We start from the raw sequence: 19,861 nt of genomic DNA, 5'->3' as shown, positions 1-19,861 counted from the left end.
ACATGGAGGTGGCCCTGGAGAGAACTGCGACCCTGGCTGGGGCAACACGCATTGTGAAGGTGAAGGAGGAACAGGTCGACACCATTAAGAGGAGACTTCGCCCCGCGCAGCAAGGCAGCAGATGGCAAATGTAGGAACTGCAGCCCCGAGCACCACACGCCAAATGTCTGCCGTGGGCGTCCGTGCTCCAGATGTGGGTGAATAAATAACTTTGTAAAGGTGTGCCAGAGCGAGAAATAGTGGCCCTGGCCTGAGTACCACAGCCAGGGGCTGACCGCTCTGCGGCAGCTGTTGATCAACGAGTGAGTCCGAGGACCCTTCAGAGGGGGTGCCAAGGACACATCCGGACAAAGTCTTCCTAATCTCTATTTGCAGGAAAAGAGGGCAGCCAGATACGGCCGCCACCCATGTGCCCAGTGGAAATCGGGGGCACTTTCGCGAAGGCGTTCATTGACACTGGTGCTTCTGTCATCATGGACTCGTTGCAGTTCGACAAGCTCACACCATTCCCCAAACGGCCCCCACAAAAGCAAGGATACTAGGGCAGTTTCCCCAGATGTTCAAAGACCTTGGGTGGCTGAAGAGCACACAGGTCCATCTGCACATTGATGGTTTTGTAAGGCCTACGGCACTTCATCGCAGAATGGTCCCCTTTCTACCTGTGACCACAAGCAGAGAAGGAGCTGTGGGACTTGGAACAGCAAAGGGCCATTAAGAAAGTCACCGTCCCCACATCCTGGGTATCCACGCTCATAATCGCTCCGAAACTCAGCCTGGAGCCATCCGGCTATGTGTAGACATGAAACTCCAGAATACGGCCATTTGAAGGGAACAACATATCACGGAGACTATGGAAGACATTGTAGCAGACTGTGGGTTGACACTACTCCAGCAGAAGTGGCTGTTCTATGAAAACTCCTTAGAGCTCTTTGGGTACGTTTTCCTGGGGGAGGGGATATATCTAAGCGTAGACCCAAGGCAGGTGTGAGCGATTTCAAAAGTGCAGCAATCTCGTGGAACGCCACAGAGGTGGGAAGCTTCTTTAAAATGACAACCTACTGCGTCCGGTTCATCCTGAACCTGGCCAAATTGTCCGCACCACTGAGGGCTCGAACAGCTGCTGGCTGATGCATACTGTGGTCGATGCGAACTCGGTAGGTCTAGGGGTGGCCCTGGTGCAGCTATATAGGCGCACAACTGCCAACATTAGATTAAATGGCCAAGTCTCTGACCCTATCGAAATAAAATGAAGCACAAGCTAGGGATGCCCCAGTCTCCAATAATTTTCGTACTGGAATTGAATAGTATCCTTTGAGTCTCTGATATGGGTACGCTCTCTATTGCTGCCTTAAAGAGCATAGGCGTTCTCTTACATTCAGATGTTTGGCCTAGGGAAGTAAGGGGTTAATAGGGGGTGCTGGGACAGATTTTCCTAAAAATGGCAGTGAATAGCCAGACTCCAATATGTGAAATACTCAATCATCTTAAATGACCTTGAACAACTGAGCCCACATGTACCCAGACCACAGAACCTAGTATAGCCAGTATTCAGTGGTCTAGTGTTGCGGGAGTGGAGGAAGCAGAGTGGCAGTAGATGAAGATTTAACTCCCTCTCTCGACCTGAACCTCTTCCTCATTATGGTTGTTCTTGCTCAGAAGGCTGGGCCTGCTGCTTCCACTTGTTAAATTGGGGACTATAGCCTCAATACTGCAGTGGGCCACCTCTTTTTGAATCCTTAAAACAAGCTTCCTCCAGCCACTTCAAAAGAAATATCAAGTATTTTAGATCTTTGATGTCCTAGGATAATCTATTCATGTCTTTCGCCATGCCACGTCAGGACTACCCAGTAGTCTAACAAGCAGGCTGACGTAAACTTGATGGTCCAACAAGCCAACATCTCCTACACAGCTTCTATACCATCTTGAAGCAGGCCATTAAAAAAAGACTCTTGTGACCTGGAAGATTAAGCACTGAAAGAATGTAAGATTAGGCCCTCCAGCTGCTTCATACACATCCTGAAACAGCTCATAGGACTACTTAGTATAAAGCGGTCTGCTGCACGTATAAAAGATGGTCTCTGTTATGCTTTTATTTCGCCTTCTCCTTTAGCTCTCTACTCAGCGTAGAAAAGTTCAACTGTGCTGTCAGATGAAGGAAGCAGGGAGACCAGCTGCATCGCTGCTCTCAAACGTTTGACCCTGAATGCATCCAAAGCATCATTGCCGAAGCCCCAGTAGGTGCTGTGGTTGCAAACGTCTGGAATGTAGGATTCTGAAAATAAGCCAGTTCTATTGGGCTGAAAACCACTAGGACTGTTACGTGAATTGGGCTCATGACTGCCTTTCCTGTGGATCATTGAGGTGGCATGGAGGTCAAATGGATGGACTGGATTGCAGCCTGGAGTAATTATCTGTGGCTTAGATTAATTCAAGCAATCCACCCATCGTTTTTAATACTTCCTCAGTGTGACGCCCAGTTTTTTTCAGGGTTCACTGAACTGGAGCTACACCCAGACAAGGCCCAAATAGACAGATACCAGTCTGCGGTTTCTTGTGTTTCTGTTCAAAGGGTGCCTTTTGATCAGAATCACATACAATATGGACTCAGGCACTCTGCACGTTTAGTTACTTCAACAGCACTATCCACTGCACCCATCCTTAAGTTTGATTTTACACGTAGTTCTATTTATATGTAGTCACATGCAGCTTTGCAGAGAACAATTACATAAGAAAAGCCTAGGAGTTTACAAAAGCTGAGACCCACCAGGTTCTGCTCATATACCTGATGGAGGCAGCTATTGGTGACTACATTTGTTCTCACACTCTTTAATGAATCCATACAGGCCTCGATGAACCCAGTTATGAAGTGTGCCCTCACCATCCATGCATTAAAGTGAATACATCCATTTACTGCTCTCACTGCAAAGAAGTTCTTTTCCCTTTCAGGGAATAACTTCACATTTTTGACAAACCATGTTTCGACCACCTAATCTAAAGTCCCGCGTCCAATGCAACATCCTTCTAGGTTCTCACTTCTTCCCTGGAATATATTAGATCCCTGTTTTTTTTTAAAGGTCTTACATCACCACTCCTTCTCAACTTCTACACTGTTGGTGTGGCTTCACCAATGCTTATAATGTGGTAACAAACCCCATGTTCAACGTCTCCAGTGCATAAACTTATTACCTGAGTTTGTGACACTAGCTTGCGACAGTCACAAATCTTTGCAGTCACAGGACAAAGACATCTAGGCCCCTTACTATGGCCTCCAACATCCTCTCCCCAGCCCAGTATCACAACATGAGCTCCTCATTCAGAAAGCTTCTAGATTACCATCTTAAAGACTTTCAAAACGGTGACGGGTGCCACCTTACAGCAGGTAGTGCTGCGGGAAAAAGTTAATATGGTGCTAACCTGTTGCCCTGCTCCCATGGAGGCTGACACTCTGCTGTAAGGTTTACGGTTTATGGAACCTGTCTTCCCAACCCAAAAAAGCTCCCATCCTGCCTCAGTCAGAAAGCTCTAACTTTAGTTGCTGGATAGAAAAACAGGAAGCAAAAACAATGTGAATTCAGATCCTACCATTTTCATCAACAGCGAGAACGCTTGCTCCTTTCCCCAAGAGTTCTTGAACAACAACAGTTAATCCATTGCGAGCAGCAACATGCAGCGGTCTGCAAGGAAAAAGAAAACGATGTAACCATTGAAAGACCTTAGTGGAGAGCTCATGTGCCAAATTATTGGGGTGTGGGTCAGTGGGTAGTGAAGCCAAAACACAGGAATTGAGAGACAGAGGCCCGATCCTGTTAATAGGGCGCCATGATTATTAATGAATACTCAGTGAGAACTATTTGTACAGCTTGAAGAGTCCAGAAAAGCACCAAATCCTTTTTTACTACAGAAAACGGCTCAACGTGACTGTCACAGAAGTGCAACCTTTATGTGCTGCTACTCCAGAACGTTTGGGAGCACTCTTCTTAAAAGAAGCTACTTCACAAACACTAGAATCATCCCTTACACATGTTGAGCAAGCAGAGTAGTTGAATCCTCACCAAAAGCAGTACTTAACTTGGACCTTGTAACCCTCACAGCTTTCGCTACTTTAATATTTTATTATTTCCAAAATGTTCCAAATGTTTTCTTATTTAAGAAACCCCGATTTTGGAAAGCACAGAAATCTATTTTGTGCTAGTATCTGTGCATTAAAGTGTAATAAGAGGTAGGTATTGATGTCATAAAATGTGCCATACAGTTTGCCTTGATATTAAGTAGTAAGAAAATACAAATGACGGCCTAGATTAAGATTGGTTAACCAGACTTTGCTGTAAAAATCAACTGTCCCTTTCTATAAATGTAGGTGAGAAAGATTACGGCCTTTGTGGTTTGCAATTGCAACACAAACTGTCCATAGTAGAACTGGTGGAGTGGGGGTATGTATGAGGTGTGTGGTGAAATCAGTATCCTAGCAAAGCTGTAGTGTAAATTAGTCCAGATATCCTACTGTGATTTGTGGAGGGGAGAAATGAAATGTAGATGGTCATGGACCATAATCATTCATAGTTAAACAAAGAGTGGTTCTGTTAGGTAAGACCAATTGCTTTGAAACCTGCTTATTAATGCAGTCAACAACAAGCGCTCTCTGTACACACCAGTTTTTTGAGAAATAAATGCTCAAAATACAAAAATCGTGCGATCAAGAGATTGTATTGTACAATTTACAACACAATTTATTCATTTAGTATCTGAATTAAGAATCATTCAAGAATAACATTCAATGCATGAAATGACAGTCAGAAAAAGTGCAATAATGTGACTTTTTGGTGAATGGTGCTCAATGAGTGAAAAAATATACAGTGTAACAAGAGTTCCTATGTACAACTATATACAAGTATTTCATTGGCCAGATGCCGATTTTCAACCAAGGGTTCCTAGTTTTCCTATCAGGATCCTGGCTGTTCTGGACCTATGATATGCGTCGACGTTTCGACCCTCAAGCGCCCCAGTGGGAACGGTTACCATGTGGAAGTGTTCTGAAAGGATGTATTCGTTTAGGGGCCAGAGGGACCTGCCCTTTTTTGCGTATGAGTAAGTATAGCGAGTACACTCCTATACCCCTGCTGATGATTGGGGACAGCGTCTGCAGCTCCTTTGAGGAGGAGGGCTTTGAACTAGTTTTAGGTCTCGCCTGTCGATGCGCATGCGCATCGAGCAAGGCGAGAGTATTGCGAGTTATCCACTCTTTATCCACACTGCAAGGAATCGTGGCGATTCCTTGCAGTGCCCGTGACTTTTAAGGTCAATGCGCATGCGCATTAAGCTTATGCGCATGCGCATTGACCTTAAAAGTCACGGGCGCGTGCATGTCCGTCTTTGTTTACCGTGTCGCATTTCTCCTCCCCCCTCCCCTCTCTTCCCTTCGGCTTGTTTGTTGATTTGACCCGCTCCGCCCCCTCCCCTTCCCACCGTGTCGCATTTCTCCTCCCCCCGCCCCTCTCTTCCCTCCGGCTTCGTTTTTTTTGTTGTTTATTTTACCCGCCGTGTCTCCGATCCTTTCGCTTGTTTATTTGAATGAGCGTTTCCCTGGCTTAGAGCGGCACCCAATTCATGGGTGCCTTACTTTAATGTATACAGATGCTTGCTCTCCTCCCTTTGTGAGTGTTTCTCTGGCTCAGGCAAGCATGCTGCTGGCTTTCACGTTCCTGTAGCTGTACCCTTTACATCCGTGTTCCTAACCTTACTGCTTCAGACTATTAAGCCACCTTCACACCACCAGCCCCCTTTAGCAGCCCACGCATGCTCCTCCGCACAGAGGTTCCAATCACAGTAACTGCATGCCACAGCTTCTTCGTAACTAACGTCCTCCTGTGCCGTGAACCTCAGAGAACAAACAAGAAAGAGGTTACTGGAGGTTCTTTCAGTGGGTACACACTCTCCCTGAAATCTCAGCTGAGGGGCACCGACAGCGAAACTGGTTAATGCAATCTAGTATCGCATTTCTCCTCCCCCCTCCCCTCTCTTCCCTTCGGCTTGTTTGTTGATTTGACCCGCTCCGCCCCCTCCCCTTCCCACCGTGTCGCATTTCTCCTCCCCCCTCCCCTCTCTTCCCTCCGGCTTCGTTTTTTTTGTTGTTTATTTTACCCGCCGTGTCTCCGATCCTTTCGCTTGTTTATTTGAATGAGCGTTTCCCTGGCTTAGAGCGGCACCCAATTCATGGGTGCCTTACTTTAATGTATACAGATGCTTGCTCTCCTCCCTTTGTGAGTGTTTCTCTGGCTCAGGCAAGCATGCTGCTGGCTTTCACGTTCCTGTAGCTGTACCCTTTACATCCGTGTTCCTAACCTTACTGCTTCAGACTATTAAGCCACCTTCACACCACCAGCCCCCTTTAGCAGCCCACGCATGCTCCTCCGCACAGAGGTTCCAATCACAGTAACTGCATGCCACAGCTTCTTCGTAACTAACGTCCTCCTGTGCCGTGAACCTCAGAGAACGAACAAGAAAGAGGTTACTGGAGGTTCTTTCAGTGGGTACACACTCTCCCTGAAATCTCAGCTGAGGGGCACCGACAGCGAAACTGGTTAATGCAATCTAGTAGCACAATTAGGGGAGTGATGATCATTTTTATGTGTTGATACATTTTAATTATTCAATGAAAGTTTTACTGCATTTTTTTTTTTGTTGGGTAGCTTCATCATTAACAATGGCGGCGCGTGCCTTTATTCATCTTTAATAATGGCGGTAGCATGCCTTTCTTTTGTTCTGCGCGGCTCGCCCATCTCTTTATTTACTTTGCTGTCATTCAGAAGCTGTCAGTGGTGGCCGCTGTTCAACAGCCTGTTGCGTTTTTGCGGTCACAGGAAACAAAGTTCCAAAACGTTCCTGGGGCCGTAATCGAAAAATGTCATGTCAGCATTAGGAATAGGCGTGGCAGAAAGCAGCATAGCTTTTTCACACCGCCTACAATGTCTCCAGCCTTATATCTGCTTTATTCGCTACAATCAGCAAGTCATGAATATTTGTTGGGCGAAGCGACATTTAACGCTTTGCAGTGAGTTATAGTGCGTGTGCATTTACACATGGGGAAGGGGGTTGTTAAGCGCCTGCTGCACAAAACATTGCTCTAGGAGCGCTGCGCAGCAGACAATGGAAATCCGATGGAAGTAGATAAGCACTAATCACTGGTTACATTCTCAATGGCTCCCAATGCTGATAAATAATGTTTAATATTTGTTATCAGACGCCACAGTGGAGCCGCTGCAGTTCTGTGTTCATTTCCACACAGAAAGCCGGCCCTCTTCTTTCTCTCACTAGCTCGCCTCCAACCCTCATCTCCCAATGTAATTTCATGTAATTCTTTTAGTGAACGACTTTATTACAATGATGCCAAATCCACGATAAGAAGACAAGCAGGTTTATTGCAGCACAGCTAAGGCGTCCGCCCAGGTTGATCTCCAGATGCAACTGGAGATAACTGAGTGGAATATACAGTTACAGGCACTCCATTAAGAATGTAGAACGCCATGTGAAAATACACAGAGCGCACAACAACCAGGCCTCATCAGCTGTACCTCAAAACAACCAGGACTCATCACCCCTCTCTCACAACAACCAGGCCTCATCACCCCTCTCTCACAACACTCACTCTCACTCACCCTCAACCCCTCAGCCTCACCCTCACCCTCACTCACCCTCAACCCCTCACCCTAACTCACCCTCACCCTCACTCACCCTCAACCCCTCACCCTCACTCATTCACCCTCACTCACCCTCAACCCCTCCCCCTCGACCCCTCCCCCTCAACCCCTCACCCTCACTCACCCTCACTCACCCTCAACCCCTCACCCTCAAACCCTCACTCACCCTCAACCCCTCACTCACCCTCACTCTCACTCATCCTCACTCACCCTCAACCCCTCACCCTCAACCCCTCACTCACCCTCACTCTCACTCACCCTCACTCAGCCTCAACTACTCCCCCTCACTCACCCAAAACCCCTCACCCTCACTCACCCTCAACCCCTCACCCTCAAACCCTCACTCACCCTCAACCCCTCACCCTCACTCACCCTCAACCCCTCACCCTCACTCACTCACCCTCAACCCCTCACCCCCTCACTCACCCTCACTCTCACTCACCCTCACTCAGCCTCAACTACTCCCCCTCACTCACCCAAAACCCCTCACCCTCACTCACCCTCACCCTCAACACCTCACTCACCCTCACCCTCACCCACCCTCACCCTCACTCACCCTCAACACCTCACCCTCAACCTCAACCCCTCACCCTCACTCACCCTCACTCCCCCTCACTCACCCTCACTCACCCTCACTCTCACTCACCCTCAACCCCTCACCCTCACTCACCCTCACTCACCCTCACACAGTGCAATAGTTCTCAGACCATTTCAGTTAGAGCTTTTAGAAATGTTTATGGCTTTTTTTATTTGTAATACTTTAGCATTGGCTACAGGAAACAAAAATGCTAAACATTGACAAAAAAACCCCATAAACAATTCTAAAAGCACTAACTCTAATGGTGCGAGACCTATTGCATTTCCAATGCTTGTTTGATTAGTGTCTGATGTTCCGCTGATGGTCTGTTTGCTAGGTGTACTGGTGGGAGACGTGGAAGTGAGCGCCAGACAATACCCTATGCTGGATAATATCCAACTCCCACTGGTTGGAGGGGACAGTATGCCATGTGGGTAAGGACATTTTCGGGCATCCCCCGACAGGTGGTCAGGGGAGGGTATAAGAGGAAAGTCACGGTTTGGCGGCAGGCATAGCACCTTTTTAGAACTACCCTTGCCTCTGGAGTTGTTGCCCCAGTAGAACCCTCTAAAATAAGCCTTGGGAGAGGAATGTTGGCCCTGGCTGTGTCGATATGAGGTGGAAGTATCAGAGGAGGTGGTCTCTGAACTTCCACGGTAGGAGGGGCGGTGAAAGAAGCTACAGGGAACTGGTGTTTGCAGTGCCCCCATTGCATTTGCCTACTATGTGTCCTTAATTTTTATTTTTTCTAAAGTTTGGTCCACTACGGGCCAAAAGAACAAGTTGCTTACCTTCAGTAACTATGCTTGAAGGCTCGGACTCCGGAGCCTACTTTTGAAATGGCTCCACGCCTCTCGCTTTCCTGTCCAGAACCAGAAGTTTTTAGAGGCCTGGTACCCTATTTTTGGGCAGCCCGGCTCCGCCGATGCACCTTCGGGTCCTGCAAGTCAGTCGGGGCCCAGGGACTTAAACGCCAGTGGCTACAGCAGGTCCCTGTAGATCCAGATCGATGCCGGTTGATCTTACTCTACCATCCCAGACGTCAATCCAGACTATGCTCCCGGTGTCGACTGTGCCCCCGGTCAGCGCCGACCCCATCCTCATCCCCAAGTGGACTCAAAGTCAGACTATCAGGGATTTGGCCTCACAGGTGCTGCCTCAGTGCCCGGAAGAGGCCCGTGCCATTCTTGTTAAAGCAGTTGCAGACAGGAGAGACACAACCCAATTCACCATATGATGTGGACTGGATGCCACAGACTCACTGGGCAGAACGATTGCCACGTCTGAAGCTACTGGATGCTACATGTGGTTGAGGACTTCTGGCTTCTTGGGGCCATCCGGTCTTCCTTGAAGGACATGCCCTTTGATGGAGACAAGGCAGACTTAGCGCTACACGGATTCTTGAGCTACTGCCAGATTCTTGGGCCTCGCAGCTACCTCACGTCCTTCCAAGTCTGCCTTTAGTGGCTACAGAAGGGGTGCTCAGCCACGTACTTTCCAGCCCTACCACAGAGGCACGCAAGCTGTCCAGCCTGTGCGCGGCTGTGGATGTGGGACCCAGTGTCCTCGTGGGTCAGGGAGCCAGCGGGCGGGCCAGTTCACCCTCCCCTGTCCCACCCCGCCGCAGCCTCCGAACCTTCCTAGTCCAACGTTTCTGGCCCATCAACAACTAGTTGGAGGAATGTCCACCATCACCTCCTCCACTGGCAATCCATCACGTCGGACTGGTGGGTTGTCTGAATAGTCCGAAATGGCTACTCCCTCCCCTTCGGTCCTACCCTCCCTCCATGCCACCTTTTTACGATCGCATGACAGAGGATCATTTAGCACTTCTCTGCCAGAAATTATCAGCTCTCTTGGCCAAGGGAGCTATAGAAAAGGTTCCTTTGCCAGAAGTAAGTTGTGGGGGGTTTATTGCGGGGATTTTGCTCATACACAGAACTGTGCACAAAGACCCATGACCTCAGTGAATTGTGGTGTACCCAAAAACTCACCTCAGTGCCCAGAACCCCTAACAGACTAGCATCAGCTGCTGTTCACCTGGCCTGATGATCAATTGGACTCATCAGTAGTTCATCGGTGTCTGTCCGCTGTATTTCGCTGGCTGACTCAGGCCCAGCTGAAGTGCAATGAGGACAAGTCGGAGGTGCTTTTTTACAGTTCCTTCCCCCCTCTGTTTAAGAACACACTGTGGCCCCCTAACATCCCTAGTCCGAAAGAGATGGGAAGACCGGCTAAAAACCTGGGCATCTGGTTTGCAGAGGACCTCAGATTTGAGGAGCATATAAAAAAACTGACAGGCACCTGCTTTGCCACACTGAAAATGCTCCGCAAGTTTTTCCCCCTGCTCCCTAAAGAAGCTAAGGAGACGGTTGCCCGAGCTCTTATACTGGCAAGGCTGGACTACGCGAATGCTTTGTTCAGCGGTATTCCGGCCTACCTGGTGAAGCGCCTGCAAATCATCCAGTACGCGGCCGTCCGTCTGATTTTTAACATCCCCAGATGGAGGAGCGTACGTGCTGAGATGAGCACCATTCATTGGCTCCCGGTTGCGCAGCGCATTTTGTTTAAATCTCTGGTGCTGGCGTTTAGAGCCATTCACGACCAAGGCCCCGTTTATCTGAGAAAGAGATTTATTTGTTATGTACCAACTCGCTCTCTTAGATCATCCACGCAGCTGAAACTGTACCTTCCCCGTTTCAAACGTGCCAGACTTGGTGGCCAGTCAATCTCTGTGATTGTGGCCAGGGCGTGGAACGCTCTACCTCTTTATCTGCGTTCCTCCCAAACTGTGGCGCTATTTAAGAAAAATTTAAAAACACACCTATTCAAGAGTTTAATATAAGTTGATTTCTCTGCGGTTCTGTTTCCCGCCTTTCCCCTCGCGCCAGGATACTCTCAAGTAACGGAGCGCGCTACAAAATAGTTTATACATACATACATATACATACATCAGTGTCTCATTAGGTCTCCGTCCTATAGCGAAGCTACCAATGATTAGCCAACCCAGAACATGCAACTTAGGTTACTCTCAGGAATGGTGGGAATCAAGAACACTCTTTCGTTTGTTATTCTCATACCAGTCCACAACGTGAGTAATTAGAGACATGGAAACGTTTAAAATGTTTATTTTAACGACGTGCTCTGAGATGCATTATTTTTGCGAACATAAGCTGGCAGCGGTGGGGAGAACCTTGGTTAGATCGGTTTGCCTCCAAAGAGAGCATGCAATGCCAGCAGTTTCGTGGTTCGTCACGAGTGAAGCTTCAGCCTCCTGTCAATTTCTGCCCTGAGGGCTCAAGAAGATCAAGCGTGACCGGGCTCAAGTCATTCTTGTAGCTCCTGACTGGGTACGAAGAGTCTGGTACTCCGACATTCTGAACATGGCCATCGATCCTCTGATCAGACTGCCCCTCAGGAAGATCTTCTGTCGCAGCAGCAGGGGAGGGTTCTTCACCCATACCTGTCCAGTCCCAACTCCTTGCGTGGAGATTGAGCAGCAGCAGTTGAAAGCTTACGACCTTCCTCCCGAAGTCTGTGATGGTATCTTGGCAGCTAGGCATCCCTTCACTAAAACTGTATACACCTGTAGAGGGAACAAATTTGTGACATGGTGCAAAGCAGACGCTGTCGATCCCCTTTCTGAGTTTCTCTTGTATATATACTTTCTTTGGCCCAGCAGGGATCTGTCTTGGGCACTCTTAAAGGATATATTGCAGCCATCTCCGCTTTTCTTTGGCTGCCAGATCAGCTTTCTTTATTCAAAACCATCTTTAACAGATTCTTTAAGGGTCTTACTCATCTGTTCCCACCTTCTACTTTTGTAATGCCCCAATGGGACTTAAATCTGGTTCTCGCCTTTCTTATGTGTGCTCCCTTCGAGCCTCTTCATAACTCCCCTCAGGTTTGCGGACTCAAAACTGCCTTTCTTGTTGCCATCACCTCTGCTCGCAGGGCGGGCGAGCTGCAGACTTTTATCTTCGAAGCCCCTTTTCTATCTGTCTATCTGGATAAAGTGGTGCCTCGGACAAACATTCCTTCCTAAGGTTGTAATGCCTTTTCATGTGGGACAATTGTAAGAAAGTGGCTCTGTATATACTGCACCAAAGTAAGATACAGTGTGCACAGAGTCCACAGTCGTTTGGCAGAGGTTAAAGTTAGATATAACCTTACTCTCTAAAGTGGTAGCTTGGTCGAGCAGTAAGGCAGTATCAGAGGACAGCGTAAAGCATTTGTTGTACACAGTCAGCAAATGGTCTCACACACTCAAGACCTGAACTTTAGGCCAATTGTTTTGTATATAAAAATATATTGTTTTATTTTAGAACCACAAGTAGGAATAAAAATACTTTCTCAGAATGAGCTGCTACAGTTGAATACTTTCAATGAGCAATAGTCTTTTGAAAGCAATAGATACAGTTGTTGCAATATGCAACACAATCTTAACACAATAATAACATAGCTTAATGGGAATTTTAAGTAAATGCAATATCAATTACTTTGCGTACGTTTTTCTTACTCAGGGCTGGATCCTGGATTAAGCCCTGGTGCATCTCCCGTAAACAGTTGAAAGAAATTGTTTAAAGTAAACAGACGATTTTTAAGGAATATTTTTAAGTTGCAAAAATCGACACTTAGAAGAATTTCTGGTAAAATCCAGCCAATGTTTTCCTATGGAGGAAAATCAGGTTATCGGAAAATCAGTTTTAATTACTTTTTAGGGTTTGTGCTGGGCACCAAGATCCAGCACTGGGATCTCCCCTGGTAATAGGGGAGTAATTTCGTTTTCATTGATCGGATGATTTATAGTGAATATTTTACATTTTCAAAACTCGACACTTAAAAGAATTTCCAAGTGAAAACCAGTCAATGTTTCCCTATGGAGAAAATGTATGTTATCGGTTTTCAGGTAAGTACTCGACTAGCAGAGTTAAGGTTCAGGGGTTAGACTACGGGGTCTCCCAGGTTCAGGTAGGTACAGTAGTTACACCCTCAGCAGCACAGGGGCAGCCAGGTGCAGAGAGAGTAGGCCCAATGTTAGCCTATGGCGGGTAGGGGGCCTTCGGTTGGTGGCTGCTAGCAGGCAGGCCACGCGGCTGTGGGAGCAGGGCTCCTAGTCGAATAGGACAGATGCTGCATTCTCAGCGACACTGGGACAGCTGGGTGCAGGGTGCTTTTGGGCCTTCGGGCGCCCAATGTATTTCAATGGGAAAGCTGAAAGATGAACAAAGGCTGCAGGCTCGGGGACGGAGATTCTTTAGGTGCGACCACCACTTCGAGGGGTAAGTAGGGGAAGCTGTAGGATGGGTAGACACCCAGGAGTTGGGCACAGGGGGCCAAGGGGCGCCGTGCAGGGGTGTCTTTTGGGGCCGTGAAATCTTACCCTCTCTGCTGGTTGCGGTTGGAGGGGTCCCTGGTTGTGAGGCTGCAGGCGTCGTCAGGAGTGTTGAGGAGGGTCATTGGGTGCTGGATTCTTGGTCACAGTCGCCGGGGGGACGTCTCGTGGTCTTTGTCCACTCAGGTATGGGCCGGGCTCGGCGGGTGCAGAGAGTGCTGGATTTGCGGTTCCTGGCTGGCACCAGGGGTTGTGGTTCTTTGAGCAGAACCACTGCTCATGGGAGTCTTAGTCTTTGGATGAGCAAGGTAGTCAGGTCCTCCGGGGTTTTCGAGGTTGCTGACCACAGAAGACGCCGGGGTTTAGCAGGAGCAGGTTTGACAGGCCGGTAGGGCTGGTGCCAAGTCAGTTGGTGTCGTCCTCTTGTTAGCAGCTGCACAACAGGTCTTCTTTCTTCTTGCTCTTTGTAGTTTCGAAATCGGGATCTGAGGAAGGTAGGTTCAGGGTACCCCTAAATACTAAATTTAGGGGCATTACAGGTAGGGAAAGGGTACACCCCCTATCCTGTCACTCTCCGGTGGAGGGGGCAGGAACCTATTTTTAAAAAAAAAAATTTTTAAGAGTTTTACATAGCGCAAAGTAGACCAGAGACAAAGGGTATCACAGCGCTTTACATGAGCACCAGTTTCGTTACCGAAGGACACGTTCATTTTTGTTAGTGATTTGCCCACAATCACAGGACGCGTCGATGTCAAGACTCGAACCCTGTTCCCCAGCTTCGAGGTCGACCGCTCTAGCCGTAAGCCTACATCCTCCTACATCCTAGCCCTGATTGGGTAGGGCTCCCCATCCTCAAGATGGTGAGAGCCCGGAGTTGTGCTTCACCTCACCTCCCCCACCTGAGGGGTGTGGTTGGCAGAGGCTGGCACACTCCCTTTCCTCACTTTGTTTTTCCTTCCTGTCTTTCCGCCAGAGTCGGGGTCACAATTGGTGGGGACCAGTTGCGGAGTACAGCAAGTGCTGTGGAGAAGCTCACAAAGGCGGCATATGCCTTTGAAGCTTCCCCTGTCCATTTTGGGGAGGAGGCCTAGCACCTCGCTCCAGCATGTGCCTTGTTGCAGGCCCACAAGAGCGGATGGCTCTCTAATCTGGGGTCCAGCAACATGGCTGCTGGGTGGCAGCCTGAGCAGCCTGTCAGTCAGGACGCAGGTTGTGGGTTAGTTTCAGGGAGCAATTCTAAGTTGCCCTCTGTCGTACATTTTTACATTAAATCCCACACTGGCATCGGTGTGGATTTAATGTGCTGAAACGTTTGATACTAAACTTCTCAGTCTTCAGTGTAGCCATCATGGTGCTGTGGAGTTCGTGATGACGACCTCCCAGCACCATATACTCTTAATGGCAGCACTGCACTTACAATGCCCAGGAATGGACCTGGGTACAGTAGGGGTACCTGTACCCACACCACTGGCATTGGGCACCCAGCTAGAGGGGGTGACTGAGGTATGCCAGGGCAGTGTTTTGTGGGCATGGCACACAGGGTTATGTGCCATGTCGACTCTGTTTTGTGCTGCACCAAGACACTCAGCCTGCACAGGCACTGTGTGTATGTCAGGGTGCAGGGCCATTAGGGTGGCACAATGAGTGCTGCAGCCCTTAGGGCCTTCTCTGGTCACAATGCCCTAGGGTACCATTTACCAGGGGCTGACCTGTGACCAGAGATGCCAATTGGGTTTAGGCTTCAATACAGTTTTAGGGAAGGAACACAGGCCCTAGGTACCAGGGCACACTCAGTCAAAGCACATCAGCAATTCAGCAAAAAGTGGAGGCATACCATCCAAAAAAGAGGGCACTTTCTCACAACAATCAATTACTCTGCCCACCTTTTATCTATCCCTGCATCCCTCCAAGGAGGAGGAGAGACTCCACTGTCTGAACCCAAAACGTGCATTGTCTTTATCTTGATGGGACAAAAGACTTCCGGGTGGATGATCAACTCCTCATTGTCAATGTGGGTGGCAAGAAAGGTTGGGCTGTCCAGAAACGGACCATCTCCTGATGGGTTGTCCTTTGCATCAAAATATGCTATGCTGTGACAAAGAAGGTCCCTCCGGTGTGGTGCGTGCTCACTCCACCAGAGCAACAGTGATAATCATGGCATTAGCACGTGGAGTTCCAGTACCTGACATCTGTCAGGCAGCAATGTGGGCATACTTGCACACGTTTACCAGACACTACTGCCTGGACAGCCAATTTCGGAGGGATGGGTACTTTGCCTGTTCGGTCCTCCAGGACGTTCTGGTTTTATGTTGGTTCACAGATCCTCCTACGGGGATGGTATTGCTGGAGTATCTATTCTAAGGTAAGGAATCTACAACTAAAGAGTCTCTAACAGATGAACAAGATACTTACCTTCGGTAAGGATGTATCTGGTAGGGACATGTTAGTTGTAGATTCCTTACAGCCCCACACATCCTCCCCGCACTGCAATCTGATTGCTAGGACTAGGGACTTCCCTATAGGGCCCTAATTTTGATGCACCAGTGATCAGTGTCTTTCATGGCTCTGCGCATATGTCGTGGAAACTTGTGTTAAGAACGGACGTCAGTGCACATAATCGACATTTATGTAGGTCCCGCGACGTCATCCTGGGGCCCACAACACAAAAGACAGGTGTGGACTCGACCAACGCCACTTAACCACTTCCATGCTAATGACAAGGTCAGCTCGTCATGCAGTACACTGGAGCTGTGCTTATGACGAGCTGACCTTGTCTGAACAATGGGGTTCCCCAAAAATCAGCACCCAGCGGGAATTGCCTTAGCATCCAAGGTGTTAACGACGCACAGGGGTACTGTTGCTGAAGAAAAAAAATCTTCTGAACCAGACTGACGCCTGGTGGAAATTCTAAGGTAAGGAATCTACAACCAACAGTCTATCAAATAGATGGTTGCCATCAAAAGGGATGCTTATCTAATTTTGCTGGAAATCTGGCTTAAAGCCAGTGATGCGGAACCATGCATGCCTTCAGAGGAGAATTCTGTTTTTACACCCCTAGCAGCACTGCCAACTGAATCTAGGGAGCAAAAAATGGATGCGTTTGAAATGAGCTTGTCCTCTGATATAAGTAGCGGCCCCGTTTTCTGGGCTCCTCAGGGAAGTATTGGAGACTCTCATCCACTTAGTCCCAGTGGGTATGATCATACCTTTCCAGGAGGCCCATAGAATTTGCAATGCACCAGTAGCTGTCTGATTGCACTGCCACCCTTCTCACCGTATCAATATGTTTACTCTCTTTATCTGGCAGCGGGGTATCTCTGCTTGCCTGGGAGATAGCTCGAATATGGGCAGAGGTGATGGCCAGTGAGTCTGGTGGAAGCAGACTACAAATATAATCGGGTCAGATGGGGAGACAATATATATTTTTGGGCCCTAGCTCTGGCAGTGTTTAAAAATATCTGGGGTGACAAAGCATGCCCTTGAGCATTGGGATATATTGCCTGGAGCAGTGAGTGGAGGAAAGTGTTTCATTAAGGAAGTCCTCCTCTAAGGGCTCCTTGTGAAGTTCAACCAGATGAAAGGGGGTGGCCCTTCCAGTGAGTTCTTGATATGATGTATAATCACTGGGAGAGGATGGTGACAGGGTAAAGACCAAGGTCTTTATCCCTTGGTGGTTCTATATCATAGGAGTCCCATGAGTCATATCCTGTGGAGGAATATCAAATGTGTCCTCCGTCCCACCATGCCCACCCATGTCAATGTGAAGATCCCTGGGGTGCAATCTCAAGTGGATCCCCTAGAGAATGAATGGGGCAGGGCAAAGGCAGGGGAATAGGTGGTGATCGTGGTGCAAGAGGTAAGAGGCAGGTGAACTTATTTGCCTTCTTGCATATTCTCACATGAACTGGAGTGTCCAAGAACTGGAGTGTCCAAGGTTTCCTGAAATGAGACCTGTCTTTTGGATGCTGGAGCAGCAGAGCCCAAACGGTAAAGCTCTATTACTTGATGTTTTTGACTGGAATCAAGCGGTTATTGGAATTTATGAAGAATGGGCTGGACTCTTGTGCCAGAGTCAGGCTTGAACATCAACCTCGAAGTCTACTGAGATATTAAAGAGTCTTTTGTTCAGGTGCCGATGGTCTGCTCGATGTCGAGACAGAGGACCTAGACAGCACAGGTCAGCTCGACACAGAGTGTGGAAGTGGTACTGACGTGCTCAGAGCCGAAGTACTTGCCATAGAAGGCTTCTTACGTGATGAATCTGAGCTGGGCAGGGCGTCCGAAGCAAATGTTTGGTGCTGCCCATGACTGGAAGGCTGTGGCGGTCCAAAAGCCTCTGTCTGATGTTCAGGAGGGACTGGGAGTAGGTGGGAGGTCCTCTATCTCCAGGTCGAACTCCAAGTTTGAACCATGGTGGCCTTCAATGGAGATGGCCTCTTCAGCAGCAGCAGATGGTTGTGGGTGTTCCTCCTCGACACTGCTAGGACCGAAAAGGTCTGGTGTTTCTTTCATACTCCTCCACAACTTATTGAGCCGATGTGCGCAACGTCCGATAAGAGTTAACTTGGAGCGGAAGGAGTGTCAGGCGTTGCAGTCAGCCTCACTGTGGTTCAGTGACCGGCACAAATTAAAGACCTGTTGCAAGTCTGAGGGTATCTAGCATGACAGTGAGGACAATAACAAAAAGGCATTTGTTCCATCACCGTTGATACGTTCGAGAAACTCGATGGACACCCATCACGTCCTTCTGGGACGCGATGGGCGAGTCCCAGGAGGAGCCACGATCGATACGGGCCTGGCTTGATCGAAATATTCAAACACTTATACACAAGGGAAATAGAGGTACGTGATCATAGACAATACAGACAGAGGAAAGATACAGTAGGAACTAAAAAGAGCACCATTATAGTGTTAAACCAGAGTAGTGGAGCACACGTTCGGACCAGACGTTGGAAAGAAAACAATCTAACAATGGAGTCAACGCCCATGTGTATTATCAACAAAGGAAGGAGTCACTCTACCTAGAGATTCGAAAGACTTCTTCGAAGAAAAACAACTTGCACACATCCAGACCCAACAATAGATGGGAGGACGTTGCACAGCATATGTATCTAAAGCCCCACATGCCTCGAACATCCTTTTCTGAAATGTTGTAAAAAACTCTTTCCTCAGGCGCTGGGATATTTTAATCTGAGGATCACAGGCTGAAGACTTCTACACGCGTCTTCCTTTTGATCAGATGTTGGTAGTGTACATGAAAGCACAACAGCACATTAAGACTGACGTAAACCTTCCCAAATCTATTCAGAGAGCAACATAATTAAGATGAACACAGCAAATGCCTCTATCACTATCAGCCTGGGTACAAGCACCACTTGTTATTAACAAGAGGCACTTCAATTACCTAGAGAGGGCATTCATCATGCAGAGAGAAAACAAGGTGGAATGAGGGGAAAACAAAATAGAGGACAAAAAAGGGTGGTGGGCTGTAGCTAGTGAAAGAGGGTAACACAAAGAGGGGAACTGAAAAATGGAGGGAAAATCATTGGAGAGGTAGAAGCAAAAGGATAATCACAAGACGAGGAAAATAAAAATACAAAGAAATAGAAAAAAAGACAAATGTAAGGGAAAAAAAACTGTAAATCACAGCACAAATGGCAAAATAATACCCAGCATTTTAATGATAAAAAGATGAAAGAAAGAAGGGTTTCATAAGAAAGAGCAGAGAGAAGGAATCTAGAGCGGACGTGGGAGCAACATGGCTACAGAAACTATTTTTAACAGAGCCAGGAATGCTAAAGTCATGGACATGTTAGCAAAGTGGCAGAAGTGCACCTGCTAAGATGCAGGCTTTTAGGGCCACAGCCATGTATTTTAATCTGTATAATTTGTAGACCTCTCACCACAAACAGTATCACCTTAAGCTGCAGCATAGTGGTAACCAGGTCGTTCTCATGCTGCAGAAACCTGTCAGACACATTTTGACATTTCTGGTGCCTGCATGTTAAAAAAGACAGTCCTCACATTGGAGGCAAGACCAATGTGCAATGAAGTTTGGCAGGAAGGTTCTGTATGCTGCTGTAGGAGGGTGGCTTAGTATACAGTGTACACTTAAGTGAAGCACCTTGAACTAATCCAGACAACCCTTATGGTGATTTTAGTAGTCTTAGACCACCATAGAAAGCTCTCTAAGTGGTAGCTGTGGAAAGCAGCCTTCAGGCTTAGTCCCGAAGGAGTATTAAGCAGCCTGTTATA

At 48.0% G+C, this 19,861-nt stretch overlaps 1 protein-coding gene across 2 annotated transcripts in view; it reads right to left on the bottom strand.

Moving 5' to 3' along the window:
• The window catches only part of ANKRD28 (ankyrin repeat domain 28), a 549,582-nt gene that overhangs the window by 10,979 nt on the left and 518,742 nt on the right, over positions 1 to 19,861 (bottom strand). For both annotated transcript variants that reach the window (XM_078664027.1, XM_078664028.1), the window contains exon 27: positions 3,583 to 3,674. In XM_078664027.1, the coding sequence (XP_078520153.1) occupies positions 3,583 to 3,674 (92 nt within the window). The remainder of the gene's footprint in view (positions 1 to 3,582; positions 3,675 to 19,861) is intronic.

The sequence above is a fragment of the Lissotriton helveticus genome, chromosome 10 (genome assembly GCF_964261635.1).
Source record: "Lissotriton helveticus chromosome 10, aLisHel1.1, whole genome shotgun sequence".
Taxonomy (NCBI): Eukaryota; Metazoa; Chordata; class Amphibia; order Caudata; family Salamandridae; genus Lissotriton; species Lissotriton helveticus.
This window is presented reverse-complemented; position numbering and strand designations above follow the sequence as displayed.